This window comes from Chionomys nivalis, chromosome 7, assembly GCF_950005125.1.
Source record: "Chionomys nivalis chromosome 7, mChiNiv1.1, whole genome shotgun sequence".
Taxonomy (NCBI): domain Eukaryota; kingdom Metazoa; phylum Chordata; class Mammalia; order Rodentia; family Cricetidae; genus Chionomys; species Chionomys nivalis.
The window spans coordinates 83,829,217-83,852,047 of record NC_080092.1 but is presented as its reverse complement, the minus strand read 5'-3'; the positions used below and the strand labels follow the sequence as shown (position 1 = coordinate 83,852,047).

At 47.2% G+C, this 22,831-nt stretch overlaps 1 protein-coding gene across 1 annotated transcript; it reads left to right on the top strand.

Moving 5' to 3' along the window:
- The first annotated feature begins 893 nt into the window (after positions 1-893).
- LOC130877485 (ADP-ribosylation factor 2) lies at positions 894-17,748 on the top strand. Its single transcript, XM_057774836.1, has 5 exons — positions 894-983; positions 3,209-3,375; positions 6,371-6,481; positions 14,092-14,216; positions 15,993-17,748. Exons 2-5 carry the CDS (start codon positions 3,228-3,230, stop codon positions 16,152-16,154), a joined length of 546 nt encoding a protein of 181 aa, XP_057630819.1. The 5' UTR covers positions 894-983; positions 3,209-3,227; the 3' UTR covers positions 16,155-17,748.
- Positions 17,749-22,831: the final 5,083 nt, after the last annotated feature.

Here is a 22,831-nt window from a genome sequence, read left to right as displayed (position 1 = left end):
AGTAATGTACAATTCAGGTCTCTTCAAGCTTTCGATAGTTTGTTTGTTTTAGCATTGAATAAAGCTGGTAACTGATGTACTAGGTTCTATATGCTGCGCTAGGGGACTGAACCCGTCATCACATGTGATTGTTCAGTTGTGCTCAACCACTGAGCTATACACCTTTAATCCTTGATTACGTCAGTTACGCAGCATCAACAGGCCTTCGTAAGCATCTTTACTAAATAGGTTGGTATTATTTGGAGGAGTGAGTAATTTAAAGCATTTCTCAAGGAATGCACGCAGCAACTCTGGGACACCGAAAAGGTACCGGTGACTCTTTTCCTCCCTACTGTTGAAAGTCTGTATACAAGAACGGCGGCACTCAAACTTCATACTAAATACGAAATCTTCATTATGCCTACTTTCGATGTTGATATCTGGGTATTTCCGACCAGGAACTGGGCTCCAAACTAGTTTCTACTTTTAGCTCAACAGCAGCAAATTTCCTTAAATATCTGTCAACCTTGCCCCGCCTACATAGGCGGTACTGGGTTGGTCAGAATGCTCCCGGGGGTTTAGTTCGAGCCCTGAGAATTCCCGGAGTTGATTGGCGGGGCAAATCGGTACTCTCTCTGCTTTTCTGATTGGTTGCCTGTAGCTTTGGGGTGGGGCACGTGGGCGCGGCTCGCCCGGGTGGCAGTGAGCTCCCATTGGAAGATGAAGCCGGCATTTCTAGAGCTTGGTGCCGTCGCCTAGGTCGCGGGGGTCGGGCCTCCTCGCGCCCACCCTTTATTATCCTTTCCATTGGTTATATTTCTTGTCACTCAAGTAACTTCGAGGTCATTGGTTCAAGGGTTTCCAGAAGGCGACGGATGATTGGTTGGTTGCTGTTCCCGCCCCCAGCCAGTCGCCATTTTATTGAGCGCCGACTTCTTCCCGGCGACCGCGGCGGAGTAGCGGCTTCGGAACTGGCTTTGTGGAGGTGCTCACAGCAGAGATAGGTGAGTGGCGGGCTGCAGGGGAGGTACGGCGGGGCTCGAGGCCCGGCTGGTGTCCTGAGTGTCAGCGGGCAGGACACCGGAGAGCGGCAGCGGCGGCCTTCGGAAAGGGGCTGGGTCCACTGGGTTCCCCGCCTCCGTCGGGCCGGACGGCGCGGAGCGGATTGACGCCAGGCGGGCTCTGCGGCGTAGCGGTTCGCTCTCCCGAGGGAGCCAGCCTGGTTGCCCGGGCAGACAGAACCCTCACCGGCCCCAGATTCACGGTGCGCGTGCCCGTCCGTGCGCACGCTCACCTTGGCTACTGCTGTAGCTCGTGCCCTTGAGGTCTCACTATCATTGTCACTTGTGATCTTTCTCTGCGGACGTTTGGAAAAGGGCTCTAGAGTTGATGGATCTTATTCCACCCCCCCCCCCCCCGCCCACCGTGCGTCCTAGGACCTCGGGCACCGGAGCGGGGTGATGAACCAAGGGAAACGAGCGGGACAACCATGAATACGCTGTGTGGTGGCAAGGAGAATCTGGCACTGGGCCTCCAGGGGCCTGGAAACAGGAGGTTCCTCCCTTTCCTCCGAATGAATGATCCTTTGAGTTTCCTGGTCTATGACACTTCTCACCCCCCACACCCCCCGGAAACATGAAAGGAATCTAGGAATTTTGAATGCGTCAAGGTACTGGACGGTTTTTAGAGCATGACAGACCCGTGAATGAGGAAAGTAGTCATTCTTTCTTTGATCATTTGGCTCTCATATGTGTACAGAAGAGTGCTCACCCTCTCTCGTGGTAGAATGGAGTGATGTGTACTTGGCCATAGTCCACAGCATTAAGCTGTTGTCGGAACTGTTGACTTTCAAAAGCGGGACTTCTGGAATTGGTCATTCTCCCCTCTGAGTCACTAGAATCTGGATGAACACACACACACACACACACACACACAGAGAGAGAGAGAGAGAGAGAGAGAGAGAGACCCCAGTAAAGCTTTCCTTGGTGAACAATTTGTAAAGGCAAACCATGGTTTGTGGAACAAAGGAGATTATGGGGATTTGTTTTGTTTGGGCTTTGGGACTCAAGAACGTGTTTTTGAACAGTCATTGTTGAATAGAGTATACTGGGTGTACAAGTAGTTCTGCTTTTCAGTCTGAAATATCACACCGTTCAAATAGGCAGATCCGTTAAGAGGAAGACGAACATTCTGCAAAAACACATCTGACGGCATTGCTTTGTCAGATGACCTGCCGGGTAGTCTACTAACTGCTGATGTTTAAGCTGTTCCAGTCAATAGAATAATTACCTTCTAGGGAGGAATGATTGGAGGGGGCACAGGGAGGAGATGGTCTGCTAATTAATTGCCTTTTCCTTGACATGGTTACAGTAGCTGTCTTTGGTTCATGAACATTCATGGACCTTTAGAGTCGGTCATTCATATTTGTATCTGTTCATAAATTCTAAGATGGTCAACTCTGCCAGGTGGTGATGGCCCGTGACTTTAATCCCAGCGTTCGGGAGGCAGAGGCAGGAGGATCTCTGTGAGTTTGAGGTCAGCCTAGTCTACATAGCAAGTTCCAGGACAGACTCCAAAGCTACAGAGAGACCCTGTCTCAAAAAACCAAACCAAACAAAAAACAAAACCAGATGGTCAGCACTATTGAATGCTGGATGCTAAAGTATGCCCTCAACCTATCTATCTACTTGATGTGTGTCCCCAATATTGGTATCTTCAACTCTGAAACTTCCTAATTCTTCTCTCAGTATTGGTCTGGTCTGCCAGCCAAGGGCAGTTATAGTTTTCTAGAGATATCGCTGTTTTACCCGCCTTAAGAGCTTTGCTTTATATTGTGGAGAACGGGGTGTCTGCTCCCTAAATTTTCATTTCAGGTGGGCTTAGAAGAAAGTATAGTTATATGTTGTAACATTTCTTCCATGCTTAAGATGACTGAAAGCTGCACATAGCATGACATTGACTGTGCATCTCACTTCCCACTTGGATGCTGCAGTGGAAAATACAGTTTTCTGGCAAAGCATCAGAGGAGGGCTTAGTGTTGTCTCCTTTTGAAAACAAGACACACTTTTCCTTATTGGCCAAGCTGTACTTAACTTTTACTAAGAACCACTACTAATTGTGCCGTGTATTTTATGTATGCTGCTTTTATACACTTATCAATGAATATGTGTATATATATATGAGATATATATATCTCAGAAAATAATTGTTCAACTTGCTTTTCATTCAGGTTACAGAATTCATCTACAATGGGGAATGTTTTTGAAAAACTGTTTAAAAGCCTATTTGGAAAGAAGGAAATGCGGATTCTTATGGTGGGCTTGGATGCAGCTGGCAAAACCACCATTTTGTACAAGTTGAAGCTGGGAGAGATTGTGACAACCATCCCTACCATAGGTACGTCCATGCCTGTGGCCTTTCCAGTTCATAGTTTAGCATGTTGTACTTTGATGTGTTGTTTTTTCAAAAGTTTCATTTGCATATGTATGTGTCATGTGTGTGTATGCATGTTCACATCAGGTGTCTTCTCTATCACTTTCCACCTTATTTTTTTGAGACAGAGCCTCTTCACTGAAGCCAGAGCTTGCCATTTTGACAAGGCTGACTGGCTATTAAGCTTGAGGATCTTCCTGTATGACCTACACCTCCCCCACCCTCCAACAACATGGTTATAGACATGCCATCAGGCCTATCTCTTTTTTGTTGTTGTTTTTTGAGACAGGGTTTCTCTGTGTAGCTCTGACTGTCCTTGAGCTTACTATGTGGACCAGGCAGATCTTCCTATCTCTGCCTCCCAAATGCTGGGATTAAAGACATGTCCCACCACTGTCCACCAAACTTTTACTTGTGAGCTGGGGATCTAACCTCAGGTCCTTATTCTTGATCAACAAGCATTTTACTCCAGCCCCTGATGTGCTTTTTATATTGAATATTTTTTTTTAAAAAATCTTTGACTACTTTAAGAATGTACATTTGAAGTCCCAGATGATGTTGTGTTATTTTGTATTTTGAGACAAGGTCTTACACTGTACAGGCTGACTTTGAACTTGTGACACTTCTTCTGATTCATCCTCCTCATTGTACCACTGTGTCCCACCATAGGTATTTCTAAGTGCTTCTTAGCATCCCTGGCACCTTCCTTGGCTTACAGGAGAGTTGTGAACAAGTTTAGGCTAAGCAGATTTAACCCTGTTTGCTTGGCAATGAGGAAAGGAGAGTAACCACTGAGATGGTAAAGGAAGGAAGCACTGCTCTCTACTCTTGCTATGGAGTGGGACCTAGGTCAAGCCTCAGGTGGGAACTAGCCCTGCCTTTCTCAGCCTCTGCTCTACCTGACTTCCCTTGGGAGCGTCTCTTTGAACCAGGTGTGCTCGTAGTGTTTAAAGGTAGACTTTGTGTTCCTCTTGCCCTTCCTCAAGACAGATACGTGAGGTGGTATCCAGCTGAAGGGATTCAGCAGCCTGCCTTCACTGTGAACCAGTGCTGTGTTTTGTGAACTCTTTGGGAGATTTGCAGAAACAGTTGTGACAACTTAATCTTCGTCTTGTGACTTGCCTACAAAACCAGGTCCCCAGGCTGTCATGTGCCTTTGCGCACTGTCTTTCTGCTGTGGCTGAGATGGCTCAACTTTGACCTGAGGCGCTTGCTTCAGAGGTTGAAGCATTTGAAGAATGTTATAAACTGATAGAAATGTTCACACATGCAGTTTGAAAATGTTTTAGTTCAAGATGAAAACAGCTCTCCCCAGTTAAAAAAACAATAAATAGCCTGGCATGTAGCTCAGCAGGCAAAGGCTCTTACTGCCTGCCTGACCACCTGATTTGGTTCCTGCACCTGAGTTCAATTCCTGGAACTCCACAAAGTTGCCCTCTGACCTCCACATGGCCGTACACACACACACACACACACACACACAAATAAGATAAAAATACATGCTTCTGTAAATTTTTACATGCAAAAATATATATAAGTTTTGAATAGTCTTTTAATATTCTGTTGAAGGATTTTGATGGGTATGTTTGTAAAATGAGTGCTGCTTTCTCAGTTTGCACTCAGCAGCGTTGAGATTTCCCTCTGGAATGCTCTCCTCCTTCTTTCTTTGCCCCTTCCCTTTTACCTAGAGAACACTGCACGCGCGCGCGCACACACACACACACACACACACACACACGCACGCACGCGCGCCAGGGTTTAGCCTTGGGTATCATTCTTCAGTCTTATCTACCCCTACCTCTCCACTCCTCACTCCTAATTTTGAGACAGAATCTCTCACTGGCAGGTGAGTTCCATGCTGGTTCGTCAGCAAGCCCCAGGGACCCTCCTGTCTCTGTCTCTCTAGTTCTGGGATTACAAATCCTCTAGCCCACCCCATCCAATCCCTACCCCATTTTACCCCACCCCCACCTCACCTCATCCCACTCCTACCCTCACCCCCTTCCCACCTCACCCCATCCCCGCCCTCCTTCTGGGGATTGAATCTAGGTCCTCACACTTTATTTCCTGAGCTATTTTCCCAGCCCTTAGTGTGCTGGACTTGTTTGTTGTTGTTTAATCTTTTTAAGACACAGTCTTGCTATGTAGGTGACCTTAAACTGGCAGCCATTTTCTTGCTTCATCCTCTCAAGTGCTAAAATTTCAGGCCTGTACTGCCATGGCAGGCTCACTTGTTTGTTTTTTTGTGAGTATCTTTCACTTTTAAAAAATATTTATTTTTATTTTCTATTTTATATATGTGGGTATTTTGCCTGCGTTTATATCTGTACACTACTTGTGGACCTGGTGCTTTTAGAGGCCAGAAGAGGGCATCCAATCCCTTGGAACTGGAGTTACAGACAGTTGTGAGCCACCATGTGGGTGCTGGGAATTAAACCCAGGCCCTCTGGAAGAGCAGCCAGTGCTCTAACCACTGAACCATCTCTCCAGACCCTGCCTTACATATTTGCAAACATGTACTTCATTTCCTTGCGGTAAGCTCTGGAAGACAGCTTCACATGAGGGGTGAATATTTAATGTGCACACCCCGGCTCCCAGGCTCGTCTCCAAAGGCTGTGCCCCAGCAGTGACAGTGGAAACCTGCCCTCTGATAGGAAGAAGACACTGACTGCTACTAGGATTGTTTGATTGTAGGCGAATCAATCGAAATGTCTTCCTTTGCTCTGCTTTTTCTTTTGATTAGCTGGGTGGTGGGCAGTGGGTGGTCAGAGTAGAGAGGTTTTGAGACACCAGGCACAATGAACGACAGAGTGCGAACTTTCTCCTTGTGACCTGTAACTCTTTGGTTTACAAGCTACTTTATAAATTAGCAGTGCTATCCAAGTGTTAATTGGAGTTATCTTGAATTGTTGAACCAGTGAAAATCATAATGAAAAGTTTTTCTAACTTTCCTACTTAGGTTTCAATGTGGAAACTGTAGAATATAAAAACATCAGCTTCACAGTCTGGGATGTTGGTGGCCAAGACAAAATCAGACCTTTGTGGCGACACTACTTCCAGAACACTCAAGGTAAAGCTCGAAGTGTGCCTACTGAATGTGCTGGAGGCTGAATGTGCTGGAGGCTGAATGTGCTGGAGATGGGCCTTGGTGCCTGCTGAATGTGCTGAAGATGGGGCCCTTGGTGCCTGCTGAATGTGCCGAAGATCGGGACCTTGGTGCCTGCTGAATGTGCTGGAGATGGGGCCCTTGGTGCCTGCTGAATGTGCTGGAGATGGGGGCCTTGATGCCTGCTGAATGTGCTGGAGATGGGGCCTTGGTGCCTACTGAATGTGCTGGAGATGGGGGCCTTGGTGCCTACTGAATGTGCTGGAGATGGGAGCCTTGATGCCTGCTGAATGTGCTGGAGATGGGGGCCTTGGTGCCTACTGAATGTGCTGGAGATGGGCCTTGATGCCTGCTGAATGTGCTGGAAATGGGCCTTGATGCCTACTGAATGTGCTGGAGATGGGGGCCTTGGTGCCTACTGAATGTGCTGGAGATGGGCCTTGATGCCTGCTGAATGTGCTGGAAATGGGCCTTGATGCCTACTGAATGTGCTGGAGATGGGGGCCTTGATGCCTGCTGAATGTGCTGGAGATGGGCCTTGATGCCTGCTGAATGTGCCGAAGATGGGAGCCCTTGATGCCTGCTGAATGTGCTGAAGATGGGGCCCTTGGTGCCTGCTGGCGCTGCCTTATATGGGTAGCCAGCATTCTGACTGGGGAAGTGACTTGTGACATTGTTCCTAGACATCGCCCAGAAAAGGACCTGGGTTTTAACTCTTCTTAGTGCAGAAAGGTTGGAAAATGGTTAGCCTAATGGGTCTCATCTTTCAGTTAACTGAGGGATATGTCCTTAGATCAAGTGCCAGTTTTTGAAGAAGTTGAATTCAGTCAACTCCTTTAAATCTCCTGAGAATATCTGGAAATCACGTCCATAGGGAAAGGGATGAATAGGGATGGCTGGAGCCCCATGATGGATCCTGTCATCTGTGTGGCCACAGTCCTTCCCTGATGGCCCCCTTGCTCCAGGTGTTTATGAGCAGGCATGGACACCTGTCTCAGATCTGCACCCTGCTCCCTTACCGGTGATCTCTGGGAAGTAGTTCTAATTCAGTTGTGTCCCCAGGACTGTGTTTTCAGTAAATGGTGCCTTCCTGGGTCTTGTCAGTTGAAATAGACTGTTCGCATGGTTTTCACACCCTGGTTCCCATGTCGGCTCGTCACCGTATGCCATCTCCACATTAATCACTTTGGAGTCTACTTAGGATGTATGTGCTTTTGAAGATTCTGAAGCTGATGGAGTTTGTTGCATGTGTTTAATAGTAAAGACCTTAACATTTGCAGCCTTTAGGGCCACACCCCGGTTAGTTGTCCTTATAGCTTAGCCTCTTCTTTTGCTGTCATACTCGGCACCTAACCATACTCACAGTCATTTTCCCAGCTTGTCCATTTTAGAATATGTTTCCTCAAAATAGGGTGGGTTTTAAAAAAGTTGTTCTTCTTTTGAGACAAGATTATGTAACCCAGGATGGCTTTGAAGTTAAAATGTAATTAGCCTTCACTATAGGACAAAATTGGCTGATTCAGCTGGGAGGCTGCAGTGGGAAGATCCCAAGTTTTAAATGAGCCTGGACACATACAACAAGTGTGTGTCTTTATCCTCCCTCCCACGAGTACGTGTGTGTATAAACTTTATATATACATACATATATATGCATGCATGTATACATACACACAGACAACAACAACAACAAAATATACTTTTTTTTCCTTGTTTTGGTTTTTTGAGACAGGCTCTGTGTGGCCCTGGCTGTCTAGAAACTCGCTTTGTAGACCAGGCTGGCCTTGAACTCATAGATTCACCTGCCTCTGCTTCCTGAGTGTTGAGACTAAAGGCATGGCCACCACTGCCCGACCCTGGCTTGTTCATTAATTAATGAACATTTAGGTTGCTTTCACTTTTTTACTCTCGTGAACAGTGCTGCTGTGAACATTCTTCTGCCGGTATTGGAGTTCCTCCAGCCTCTGCCTCCTGAGTGTTGGAATTATGGTGTGCGCCACTGGGTCCAGAAGAGTCCTTATTTTAATTATCTTGATTCACCTATGAGCAGAATGATTGGGTGAAAGGTTTCTCTGTTCTTGTTTTGTACTTGTATTGTTATTGTTGTCATATTGTTTGTGTGTATGTATATATACATATATACAAAGTTTATATACACACACACACACATACACACTCTTTTGGGGATATAAACTACTTTTAAGCTTATAGGTCGTTGGTATTAAATAAATTCATAATGTTGCACCATCATAATCGTTGCCTGTCTTCAAAACATCTTGTACAACTGAAATCCAGCACCCATGAAACACTGGCCTCTCCCACCTTGAGCCCCCTGCAGCTTCATACTTTGATGCCAAGTGTGCTCACATGAGGTCAGCCTAACTTCCCCAAATGAAACGCCTATCAACCTTTACCACATAATCCTAGTGTACGTTGAATGATGTTGAATACCCTGTTTTGTTAGGAGTTGCAAAATGGTGGGTTCTTTAAATTGTGTTATTCCTTCTGAGAGGGCCTGCCTACTGCCTACTGCAGATTGGCCTTGAACTCTTTATTGTTGTCTTTGTGTTGTTGGGGGTTGACCAGGGCCTTTTGCAAGGACATCAAGCCACTCCCCCAGACCCCTTGTTACTCCTTCTCTATTTGTCTGCTGAAATCCTTTTAAATAAGGAATTTTCTGAAGTACATTCTATATAAGGAAGTCAGGAAAAATGCTTGAGTCTTTATTTCCAGAGAAACCACATCATTCCCATGGCGAAGTCTAGACTTTCACATTATGATTTAGGCCTTGCAAATAGGATGCAGTTTTGATGCTCACTAAAGTGGGTATTTATCTTGGACTGGCGCTTGGCAGCTTGACCACTTTGCACCTTCTCTTCTGTAATAAACTAGTCCAGCTGGATTTGAACCACAGCTGCTAAGAAATCTTAGGAAAGTCGGGTAAGTTCTTCAATCTCCATTCCCTCGTGTTAAAAAGAGGATAATGCCTTTTGCCTAAATCCTGGGGCTAAAATGAGAATAATTTTGTAAAGTGCTCAGTTGTGTGGCTGAGAGTCCACAGCCCTCAGAAGGCAGACGACAGTGTTCTCTGGCTGAGAGGCCGCAGCCCTCAGAAGGCAGATGACAGTGTTCCCTGGCCACACTTCTTCCCTCCCTATTTAGTTTTCACATTTAAGTGTCAAGCTGAGGTGTATTTTGTCTTCAGTTTTCTGTTTGTAACAAGCCTAATTTTATAGAATTTCAGTAACTGTTGCTTTGGTGGAGGAAGTAGCTGTGTTCTGGAGTGAAGGGTGGTAGTTTGGGCTTCTGAAATAGCAAGAAGGAGCTTTGTGAAGAATGGACTTGCCGTCTCTGGCTGGGCCATGTCTCATCTGTGAGCAGTCTTGAATGCTGCCCCTATTTTGTCTGCCAACTTCCCAAAGGTCAGGCTGCCTTTTAATTTAAATTTTCTTCATCAGGGCTGGAGAGATGGCTCAGAGGTTAAGAGCACTGGTTGCTCTTCCAGAGGTCCTGAGTTCAATCCTAGCAACCACATGGTAACTCACAAACACCTATAATAAGGTAGGCCTGTAGGCATACATGCAGGCAGATGACTGTATACATAATAAATAAATCTTAAAAAAAATTTTTCTTCATCAGTCTGTTAAGGTCATAACAGACCTTAATGAATGCTTATAATTCTCTATTAAGACATCAAAAACTGAGCCTGGAGGTACATCAAAAACTGAGCCTGAAATCTCAGCTACTCAGAATGTCAAGGGAGGATCACAAATTCAGGGTCTGCCTGGGCTGCAGAATAAATTCAAGACTAGCCTTGTCAGTTTTGTGAGATGTTTCAAAATAAAAACCCTGAGGATAAAGCTCAGGGCTAGAACGCTTTCTCAGCCCCATGAGGGTTTACCTATATAGACTAGAATTTAAACTGTCTGATTTCCTGATAACTGTAGTGTGTATAAAATAGATCATTACTTCTAATGTGGATTGTTCTTCTTGTTTTGTGGGGTTTTTTTTGTTTGTTTTTTTTTTTTTTGCTGGAGGTGGGCAAGTTGAGACAGGTTTCTCTGTGTAGCCCTGGCTGTCCTGGAGCCTACTCTGTAGACCAGGCTGGCCTTGAGCTCAGAGATACACCTGCCTCTGCCTCTGCCTCTGCCTCCCAAGTGCTGGGCCTAAGATTGTGAGCCACTACACTCAGATTGGTTCATCAGTTATTGAATGGTAGTATATCTGTATCAAAAATAAATAAATAAATAAATAAGAGGAAAGAGGAAAGGATACAAAGAAAAAAGTTTCATTTCTCAGTTTACCTCCTACACACAACCACCTTTATTTCTTTGTGTCTACACCTACCTTTTCTACAGGTGTAGATAATATAATAAATGTAATACATATATTCCCCCTACCTTCCTCCTTTCCTAGTGGGGTGAGGGGCAAGGCTGAGATCAAACCTAGACCCTTGCATATGCCAGGCAAGTGCTACATAGGGCTCCTTAACAAGCTCTTGTATCGGCTTACCTTTTCTCTTTGTAAGTGTAGTCACACTGATGGTAGCGTCTTAGATCAGGACCTAGATCAAAACAGGACAGAGTAGGACATACTATACAGTCTGATGTAATTCTACTTTATTTTTAAGGGAAGAAGTATGTATTTTGGCTCTTGATTTTAGAGGACTCCATCTGTGGCTGCTTGGGTCTCATGCACACGGGCAACATCATGTTGTTGGGAGTATTTAGTAAAGGACATGTTTTATGACGTTTGGCTCTTTGAGGGGCCCACCACCCACCTGCCAAATAAATCACACACACGGAGGTTTGTTCTTACTTATAAATGCTTGGCCTTAGCTTGGCTTTTTGTAGCCAGCTTTTCCTAGCCTAAATTATCCTGACTGCCTTTGCCTCTTTTTCTATTTCTTTATAGCTTTCTTTACTTCTTTTTCCTTGACTTGCTGAGTGGCTGGCCCCTGGTATTCTCCTTGTTCTTGGTTCTCCTTCTATTTATCCTCTGCCTGCCAGCCCCGCCTATCCTTGCTTCTGCCTCGCTATTGGCCGTTCATCTTTTAATTAGGACCATCGGGTGTTTTAGACAGCACAGTAACACAGAGTTAAACAAATGCAGCAAAACAAAAGTCCCACACCTGAAAATAACATTCCCCAACAAGGACATAAAGTTATCCTTGAGTTAGGACTAGCAGAGTGCTAGCAGTCGTTTCTGCTTTGTGGGTTTTGCATTGGCAGCTAAGGATCTGCTTGAATTTCTACATCGGCTAGAGTACTTAGAATTGGAGTTCAGAACTGCGAGTAGCATCCCAGACCTATGTGGGTGGGGGCCTGAGTGTTTTCCTTTCTAATCTGGTGATATAGCAGATACAGCTTTGACTCACATGAAGACTCTTAAGTATGTCAGAAATCCTGAGAGCGCTTGTCTTCTGGGTAGGCTGCCTGGAGGGCTGGGACACATGGAGGCCTGGGCGGAGGGCCAGGCCTGGTTCTCTCCCTTGAACTGTTGTGAAACCTCAGTGTCATCTGACCCTACTTCTGTTTCCCTACCAGAGTCTCCTCCTGCAGAGCCCCCACCAGCTGGGCCTTAAGCTGGGCACCTCTAGCAGAGTTCTCTCAGAGACTCCCTTTTTCTGCAGTCCTCTGCCTCTGTCCTGGGGACTTCCCATGATTTCTTCCTGCTTGTCTTCTGTCTCCTCGTTGAGGCCTCCAGAGCACCCTGACTCAATGTCATGGCCCTTCTGATGTCAAAGATAGCTGTCAGTCTCTCGCCAAGTGTTTTCTTCCAGGAGTTTCCCTGCTTATATCACTAGACCAGTGTCTGATAACCTTGTTCCACTAGCTCTTTGAGACCTCCAGTGTGCCTGTGACTTAAGAGTGTTTGGATCCGACTCTTAAGAGTAATATTCCAGGGACGATCTGATTGATGCCCAGAAAATCAGCTTGTCAGCACCCACACCCCAGAGATGGAGTAGCTGTCACTACTGGTAGTTCAACCGAGGATCACGCAAGTTCTTTTGGCAGCTGCTTCTCATTTCTGTCTCAAAGGCCTTGCTTTCAGCCAACTGCCAACTTGCTACTGTTGTTGTCCCGTGGAATACTGACAGGGACTCTTCCCCAGTCTGTGCTCACCCCTGCACATTCTTCCTGCCTTACTGCTTCCTCCAGCAATGTGGCAAATCTGTACAGGGGTCAGCCATTCTCTAGGTGTGGTAGCTCCTGGTGCCTCCTTCAGCCTGCCTGGGTTTCTCACCTCCTGGGACTTCTCTACTGATCTAGGGCGTGTCAAGGCTCTGACAACCATTACCCAGAGCTGGGCTGCACTTCACAGTATAAGATTCCCTCACTTCTGTCATCAGCTGTGGTAGGATTGGGGTCCCCCAGCCTCCCTGACTTCCTGCTGGATGGTTACAGTCTGGCAGTTTTCACCCCACAGGCAGGTCTGAGAGCTTGTGAGGATGAATCCCAGAACTCGGCACAGAGGTGTCCTTGCAATCAGTGTGAGTGCAGCAAAAGAACATTAGTGCACAGTCAGCGGGAAGACCCGGAGGGTGCCTGCCAGCCGCAGCTCCTGTTGACCGCTGCCCCCAAGTTCCAGGAGCGGCACCTGATTCTGCTAGAGACGGTGAGCAGCAGTGCCACCAGGGAAGGTTCCCTGAGCTCTTGTGCACATTGTTTTTATTGGACTTTGTTATAGGCACATGGAGCGAATCACTTGGCCGTGTGAGTCAAACCCCAGCTGCCCTCCCTTCCCCAGGGGCAGTTTCAGTAGCATAAACTAGCAGAGGCGGACTCTGCTCCCACTGGAAGTGCTGGCCACGAAAGAGCAACCAGTGCTTTACCGTAGGTGTCCATAAGAATCTCGACATTCTCAGAAAGGTGACCTACAAATGTTGAGGGTTTCACAGCTTTTAGGTTCTTCTTGGGTATGTATAGAAGGACAAACAATTGCCCCCTTTTTCCATGGGGGAACAAAAGGTTTCAAACGGCTTGGAGTGTCCAACAGCATCCACACTGTTCACCTGGGAGTTGCCAGCCTGACTGCTTGTTTTTATGCTAACTGTCCCTTCCTTTAGTCCTTTGCGCCCCCAAGGCCTCACACCTGCTTCCTGAAGAACCCAGTCCAAGACAGCACACCTGCTCCCAGGCCTTCGGTTCAGGCTCTGTTTTAGGGCTGTTCGTATATAAACCGTGCTCTTCCAAAACCCTTTCCACTCTGAGGTGGAAAGCAGGTGACTAGTAACTAAGCCTAACTTTTCTTTGTTCCCTCTGGTTAGTCTGGTAAGGATCCTTCTGAACGAGACAGGAGAGACGAATGTGGAAGCTTCCCAACTGTGGAGATTATATAGACTTTCCAAAAGGAGTAATGGGGGGAGACAGGGTCAGCTCAGCCTGACCTTGACCTTGTGTGCGATATTTCTGCCTCAGCACCTCCCCCAGTGCTGGGATCCTAGGCCTGCTCTGTGCTCCTGCTGCTGCTGCCTCCAGCAGAGCCTTGCCGGGAGCAGGGAGCAGCTGTGTGGATAGAGGAACAGCGGCTCTCTCCGGGTTCATGTTACTAACATGCTTGGGATTTCTTTTCAGGTCTGATTTTTGTGGTTGACAGTAATGACAGAGAGCGGGTCAACGAGGCCCGGGAAGAACTAACCAGAATGTTAGCAGAAGATGAGCTCCGAGATGCAGTTTTATTGGTGTTTGTAAACAAACAGGTATGTAGTTGTTAGCTTTCCGAACACTGAGACTGAAATTTACTGCCAGATGGCTCGTTTAAATCTATAGATATCTAAATTAGATGTCTCCCTCCTCCTCACCAGTCCCAACCACCGCCTCTCCTCCAGCTCCTTTTTATAATGTCTCATAGTCACTCTGAAAATACTAATGGGGCACCCGCTAAGTTCCCAGCTTTGCCGTAGGTACTTAGTAATGAACACGACACAAGGCCCTGCATTTGTGTTTGCGCTGTAGTGGGAGGAGAGGCAGTGAATAAAGACTCAATATGTCTGGAAGTCAGCGTTGTGAGGGGGTGCAGAAGGGCTGTGGGAAGTGCTGGGAGTGACTCTTAGATCTGAGCCAGGACGGAAGGGAGCCACAGGTTCTAGAAGCAAAATGTGGGGGTGGGGGGGACGAGGGCAGCTTGGGGAGGAAGAGGCTCATCTAGAAAGGGAAGGCCATGAAATGGGGGAAGAAGGCAGGTGCAGAGCTGCTCCACCTCTGGGTTTGAGCAGAACCCAATGCCAGGTGTGCATCCCCTCTGCTTTCCCCTATGCATCTGAGGTCGTGCTGGAAGGACAGTGCTGTCACTTGAGACTGGCCAGCTGCAGTTTCTCTTGTCAACCCCACTCTAGACATGACCTCCTGCGGGGGACGCCTCATGGTTCACTCGCCTGTACCCTGTCATGCTCATAGGGTGCCAGGCAGCTTCACTCTGGACATAGCAGGCTTTAAGCAAGAAAATAGTGGCTTTGTTTTTAATGATTAAAAACTGAACCCGTCCAAGGTAGAACTTTGAAAAGCAGTTTAGAATGTCAAGTAGAACACCTTCCCTGTGTGCATGTGGACGTGTGAAGAGTCCCTGGTACTGTATAGCTGGGAGTGGGGGCAGTGCTCTCACACTGAGACTTAGCTCCTAAAAAAAGCAGTATTCCATTAAAAGAAAGCCAGCATTACCTTCTGGATGCTACCTTCCATTCCTCTCACTTTGATTGTCGGATAAAACAGTCAATTTTTTTTATGTCTTTCTGGAGATAAAACTTTCTATGTCTATATAAGCAATTATGTGATTATATTTCTATTTAAATTCCATAACCAGAGGTTATGGTATCACTGTTTTGTAATCTGTATTTTCGCTTAGCATACATTTGACATTCTTTCATATCAGCACATCTAGATCTTCCTTTGATGCTAATCTAGTCCAGCTAGTTTTAGCTTACTGTGTGGGTAACCCAGGTTATGGGTCAGAGAAAAGAGAAAGCTTTCTGCCTTACTTTCTAGTTAAAAGAAGCATGGTGTATAATTAATACATTGAGTAAATAACTTTTATCAAATGGTCACGCATAGGGATGCTATGATAAAAAGATGAAGTAAGCCAGTTAGAGGCCCCAGAGCCTGGCAGGCCATGGTGGCAGCTTTGGCTCTTCTCTGGGAGAGGGGACACTCTGGTGTGGCTTTGATAGGAGGGTGTGATCTGGCTAGGCATTAGGGGCAAGCACGGAAGCAGGATGAGCCATGAAGAGCTTGTTTCTATTATCTGGGTGAGGAACTATGGTGGCATCAGATCAAGGTGGTGGCAGAAAGGCCGGGAGAGGTGGTCGGATTCTGAACCAGTTCTGATGGTAGGATTGTTTGGATTTCCTGTTATGTGGATTGAGAAAGAAAAAGTGAAGGTTTGGGGCCTGAAATAGGGATGGAGGGTCGGGGTACGTTTTAGAGTAAAGTCCTATTGTGTCGTATAACAGTTGGTAAACTGCCTGCTTGTTTTCTTTAAGGATCTTCCTAATGCCATGAATGCAGCGGAGATCACAGACAAGCTCGGCTTACATTCCCTTCGCCAGAGAAACTGGTACATTCAGGCTACGTGTGCCACCAGTGGAGATGGGCTCTACGAAGGCCTGGACTGGCTCTCCAACCAGCTCAAAAACCAGAAGTGATGAGAAGCAGCCCATTTCCCATGCATTGTGGCAAAGCCAGCTGGCCTTTCCTGTGTGCATGTGAGCGTGTGAGGAGCCCATGGGGCTGTGCAGCTGGGAGTGGGGGCGGCTTTCTCACACCGTGCCTTATACACGCTATAGGAAAACCAGTATTCCATTTCAAGAAAACCAGTGTTACATTTTGAATGCTACCTTCCATTTCACTAGCTTTGATGGTCATTTTTGCTGAGGCCTCCCCTGGGTGTGATAGCTGGAACATCTCCAGGCTGGAAAAGAAGAGAGCTGGAGCCAGACAGGTCCCATTGTTGCAATCCTGGCTCCATACACCCGGAATCCTGTTGGATTTCAGTGTCCTTTTATGAAAAGAAAGGAAGGAACTGTCATTTTTCCCCATCGTGCCAAAGCTAGCAGCTCACTTATATGCTTTAAAGCGATCACAAGAGGAAATCTGTGATTACCACAGGTGTGAAGAGGCTCCAGGGGGGACCGCTTCCCGAGTTCTGTTAGTTCAGCCTGACTTGGTTAGCTTGTTTTAGTTCAAGGAATTGGTGACCTTTTTCATTAGAGTATCAAGACTGTAACACTAGAGAAGTTTCCAGCCTGTCCCTTGCTTGCCAAATGGAGACCCTGTGGGCTGGTGGCCCAACAGGAGGCCAGGACTCTTCCCCCAAGCCACATGGTCCACAGTGGAGCACAGGTTGGCTGGAGGAAGTGAAGGGAGGTGGCTCTTGTGTTCTGGCATCACTGACTCGGCCCTCGAGGCTGCTGCTCCCACTTCCTGCTCTGTGCTGAATGTTTTTCGCAAGAAGCAGTTACTCCTGGGTGGAGTCGTCCCTGTGTCCAGTTGTCTGCTGTAGACTTTTGGTTAGTATCTGTTTGGTGAACTCACACCTATGAGTTCTGAGTTTGTGAGACAGTCATGAGGTTAATGTAGGGGATAACGCTCCCAGTGACCCCTCGTACTCCCTGGGTTGGTGCTAAACTTTGCTCTGAGAAGCATCTTTTACCTGGATTGCTCTGGTGGAACAGACTCCCTCCTCCATGGCAGTAGTGGTCCAAGAGCTGTTTGGGAATGCGTGCTGTGTTGTCCTGCAGATAGTGATAGATAGGAAGGTCCGGAGAGGGGCTGGGTTCAGCTCCAAGCCCTCTGACCATACAACTCTTGGCCACATTTTACCTAAGCCCTTCTGCTTAACCTTTTAAAACCCCTTTCAAAAAAATCTTGATTCCTATTTTAGGAAGGGGAACACAAGTTTAATTTCAAGGAACATGATAAACCTGTTCATTGGTAACAAAGTTATACTAGGAAAAATTAATTCCATGCCATTGTGAATGTGGGCTGTGATGATTCTTTAACAATCCTCTTAAAGAATGTTCATTGCAATACTGGCGACTGAGTCCAGATGTGATTTTTGACACAGAGGAATTCCTGCAAAATGTTGAAATTGTACGTCTCCCGTTGGCAGGGAGTCTCTTGCCCTTTGTAATTATGCTTAGTGTGCCTGGCCTGGTGCTAGGCCACAGTAACCGTGGTGATTGGTTAGACAATAAAGAACTTACTTGGGAAGGAGGAGACACGGCGATGTACTCCTGATGTGTGAACTGAGTCCTGTCTCTCTCCTCTTATTTCTGACTTTCTCCTACACACGGGACACACCAGGAGGTGCGGCCCCACTCTCTGACCCCTGGCTACCCCTTCTCTGGTACCGCCATATCATGTCTCACATGGCTTTGGAACTGAGGCATCACGAGTAGGGGTGCTTCACTCTGGTGGCTCTGGATAGAGGCCTGGGCTTTGAAAGCCACTTTAGCGTCCATCTTGCCTCACTCTCCAGCCACTCGCTGTTAGCCTTGGTGCCCATCTGTGAACTCGGATACCAGTTCTGGCTCAGAGGGGCGAGGACTAAAGGATACAATGCTTCTGAATGCCTTGCTCTGCTCCTTCCCCAGGTAGCTTGGTGTCCAACTAAGGACAGCAGCACTACCCCCAACTGGCCAGCATTACTAACAGCATGGGAGAGCTGCTTTAGGTGCCTTTCTCCACGCCACTGAGAGCCCTGTCTTTTTTAAGCATGGTCAGTGCGGCAAGACCAGTCCAAATGCTGAGAGAACGCAGACCGTGGGGGCCCAATCTGCTCCCTTTAGTTTTTCATTTTTATTGTGCAATGCAGGGAGTCAGTATGTTCACAGAGTAGGCCACTGCCAATTTTAGATGATTTTCATCAGCACCAAAAGAAGTCCCTTGGCACGTGTCCCCTCTTCTTTCCCACGTTGTCTGGGAAGCTGCTGGTGTTTTAGAAGCACTGAGGCTGCAAGTGACCATGGACTTGACCACCCTAGGAAGGATGGTCCTGTCCTAGAAACAGCCCTAGAGCTTCTGGGGGCACAGGTCTTTGTGAGTGTCAGAATATGGGACCTTATGGGTGGTTGGGCCTGAGGCACCAGTATATTGCAGAGCATGCAATTTTAATTGTTAAACATCATGTCTCAGTGTTTGAGGATATTTCCAGTGTTAGGACAGGAAGAGTGTGTGGTTTGTTTCAAGGTAGGTTTCTCGTGTGACCAAAGTGACGTACCATCCTTGGCGGGCATCAGGTAGACACCGTCCTGCAGTGCATGGAAGCCCAGGTGACAGGCTCTGGAGAGGCTTTGAAGTGTCCAGTTCAGTGGTGATCCGTATACGCATGGATGTGGCACCCATACTGCGATTTGAAGAGCTTTTTCTTTTTTAAATTTTATTTTATGAGTTTGGGTGTTATGTCTGTGTACTACATGTGTGTCTGGTGCCTTCAGAGACCAGAAACGGTGTCTGATCTGTAATTAGAGTTACAGATGGTTGTGAGCCACCATGTGGGTGCTGAGAATTGAACCCGGAAGAGTTCTGAACCAGTGAACCATCTCCCCAGCCTGAGAGTCTTTTCTATAGGAAAGACAGTGTCAGGACTGGAGAGATGGCTCCGTGGTTTCGAGCACTGGTTTCTTTTCCAGAGGACTCGGGTTTGATTTTCAGTATCCACATGGCAACTAACAACTGTCTGTAACCCCAGTCCCAGAGGATCCGGCACCTTTGGTCTCTGAGTGGACTAGGCGCACACGTGGTTCACAGATACACCTGCAAACAGAAGACAATGTGGAGCTTTTAGCGGCCACTGACCAGCAGCCCCCCCCGCCCCCCCTTCTCCATACCTCTAGCTCACTGTTCAAGTCTCTGGAGATTTGGTGGGCCATCCTTTACACCCTTGTCTTTAATGTGTGGCATGTCTGGGGACTTAGAACAGTATCATCCACACAACCCCTTGTGTATAGCTTGCTTTTATTCATTGCCACTAGGTGGTGCTGCCGCTCTACCCCAGTTCCTCTAACAGCCCTGCCCGAATGAGCAATGGGGCTCCCAAGTAATAGGGAATCCATCTCCCCTTACAGGTAGTAAGTGTGGGACACCACTAGGGGTGACTCTGTAAACGCCTGGAAGAGAAAGGTGAAGTAAATATCAGAACAGAAAACCTTGAGGGCAGTAATAAGATGTCAGAAGCCTCAAGGGCAGCCCCAGTGCAGTGGCTCTCCTGCTAAGCACTGTGTGCCTCCTCTCTTTAGCAGGCACATGAGCGGCATCTGCATTACAAAGGGAGGAACTCAAGTATAAAAAGATAAAGTGATCTCATCAATGGAGGAGGGGTGCACTTCAGGGAAGACTGAACCCTAGTTCTGCCCCTAGAACCCTTATGTGGTAGAAAGAAAACAACATCACCTGCAAGTTATCTTCTGATTTTCACGTGTGTGCCATGGCATGCCCACTTACATATCCACTGATGTAAAGAAATGAAGGGAGGAAGAAGTTAGTGGGGTTTGCTGGAGCCGCCTGGAACTGTTCAAATGCAGCTCCGTGACACTGGGACCCACCCACATACTTCTGAGTGTTCACTGCTGCCCTAGAATCCACACAAGACCACGCAGCTGGCCCTGGAGGCTGGCAGGAGCGCGGGAAGGAAGCAGACGGAAAATTTTCGGAGCCAGGGCTGTGTTAATGGTTACACAGAAGTTTGGTAAGGTGCATCCAGCTGTCCACTTAACTAACGATGGCTGAGTTTTATGGTGTAGAAGTTATACCTCATTAAGTATGAAATGTACAGTCATGGACCCAACAGGAATGGGAAAACCTGGGGTGGAACAAAAATTTCTTCTGTATTGGCCACAGTATGAGGCGAACATTTCAGAGTGGAGCCTGACCCCTGCTCTAATCTTCATTCTGGGGAACGCAGGGCTTCTAGAGCCGCCACTGCAGCCGGGATGGCATGCTCAAATCAGGAATTCCTTCACTCGTGCTCGTGATGCTGTGGGTAAAGTGAGCCCTTCCGGTGTCCTGCAGCACCTCTGAGAGCTTGAGTCATTGCGTTCTCTCTAGTCTTTTTACCCTAGAGAAGAACTGCCCGTGTTCTCACAGTGGGAGAGGTCTTGGTGCTGAATTTCTACTTGCTGGGGCTTCTCAACGCTATTAAGATGCAGGGACTTGGATACTGGAGTCAAGACACAGGGTTTAAGTTCTTGCTCCATCACAGGCCAGCTGTGTGACCGTGGTTAAAAATACCTATCTCTAAAGCCAGGCTTTAATCCCAGCACTCAGGAGGCAGAGTTCTCTATGAGTTCGAGGCCAGCCTGGTCTACAGAACAAGTTCCAGGACAGCCAGCGCTACACAGAGAAACCCTTTCTTGAAAAACCAAAACATAAATAAATAAAAAAATCTGCCTCTGGGAACCTGGAACTTCATCTGAGTTGCTGTGGGGGTTGTGCTAATGTGCACTGTCTACCGGTGTAATTTTTTGTGGGGCTCAGCTTGATTTGGGTGGTGGCTAAACAGCAGAGCAGATAAGGCCTTAAGCAGCCACATCTAATGATAAGAAACAGAATGGAAAACAGCAGCTGGGGGCCTCTGCTGACCCCTGCAGGCAGAGGTGAGGCCACAAAGCCTGCGTCCACAGTGTTGATGTGACACCTTCGATGCCCAGGTGGTACATGTTTGCCAGTACCTCCTGGCACCTCTTTCCCCCCACATTTTTCCTTTGAGACAAGGTCTGGCTCTGCAGCCCCAACTGGCCTCTTTTGTTTGTTTTGTTATTTATTTATTTATTTATTTGAGACAAGGTTTCTCTGTGTAGCTTTGGAGACTGTTTTCCTAGAACTCGCTCTGTTGACCAGGCTGGCCTCGTACTCAGAGATCTGCCTGCCTCTGCCTCCTGAGTGCCGAGATTAAAGGCGTGCACCACTGCCATCCAGCCCCGATTTGCCTCTTAACTCCTTTTTCTCCTTATTCCACTTCCTCAGTGCTGGGATTACAAGCAAGTGCCTGGCTCTCCCAACATTTTTTATTAGAAAAATTTCAAACATGGAAGTTAAAAGTATCTAGAAAATCTTTGTGTAAATACTGCTGCTCACTTTGGCCACATTTCTTCTATAACCTCCACTTCTGTTTTTCTTTTGCTGACCTTTTAAAAAAATTACACAGATGTTGTGAGCCTTTGTCCCTGAGAACATCAGCAGGGATTCAAGCCTTCTTCAGCAGAAGCAGCTCAGGGGGCTGGAGAGAGAGATGGCTCCGCAGTGCAGAGCACACACTGCTCCCCCACACCCACACCAAGTGGCTCACAACTGCCAATAATTCCAGCTCTGGGGGTCTGGCGCCCTCTTCTGGACTTTACAGACACTGCACTCACCACCCCATACACCTAAATAAAAGTAAAAAGGGCACACAAGACCAGTGTCAGGATCCTGAAGCAGGAGGGTCACGAGTTTAAGGCAAGCCTAGGTTGTGCAGGGGTGCGGTGTGGAGGAAGGGAGGTGTTGTAATATGGAGCAGCGGGGCTGCGTCCCCGGCACCTGGCTGCCCGCATGGCTTTACCCAAAATAATTACACGGAAACTGTATTCTTTTAATCACTGCCTGGCCCATTAGTTCCAGCCTCTTATTGACTAGCTCTTACATATTAATCTAACCCATTTCTAATATTCTGTGTAGTACCACGAGCTGGCTTATCAGGAAAGATCTTAACCTGTGTCTGTCTGGAGTGGGAGAATCATGGCGACTCCCTGACTCGGCTTCTTTCTCCCAGCATTCTGTTCTGTTTACTCCACCTACCTAAGGGTTGGCCTATCAAATGGGCCAAAGCAGTTTCTTTATTAATTAACCAATGAAAGCAACAGATTAGAAAGAGATCACTCCCACATCAGGGAGGGAGAGAGAATAGAAGATCACAAGTTCACTGTCATACTTGGGGAAATCCTCAGTCATTTTCTGCTGTCATCTGCTTTCCAGTTGTCTCCTGCTGTTTTCTGTAATGGAATTTCTCCCCTCGAACAAGGATCCAATCAACTTTCATCCATTACATGTAATTATGTTTTCTTTAATCTTGATGACCGTTTTTTCTCAGTCTTTTGATCTCACCTTCCCTTCACTCCAAACTAGAACAGAGCTGGCCAGGCCACAAACCCCCGATCCTTGGTTCCTGTGTTCCAGACATGGATGATATCATTCATCTGAGGAGAGGGCTTCTGAGGGGGTGCTCAGGTCCACGGTGGCCAGGACTAGGGCTCCATTCCAATGGAACCTAACTTGATTTCCCTTCCTCTGCGACGGGGGTTTCACAAATGTAAACACCCAATGGTGTGGTGGCCTGTGACTTTAG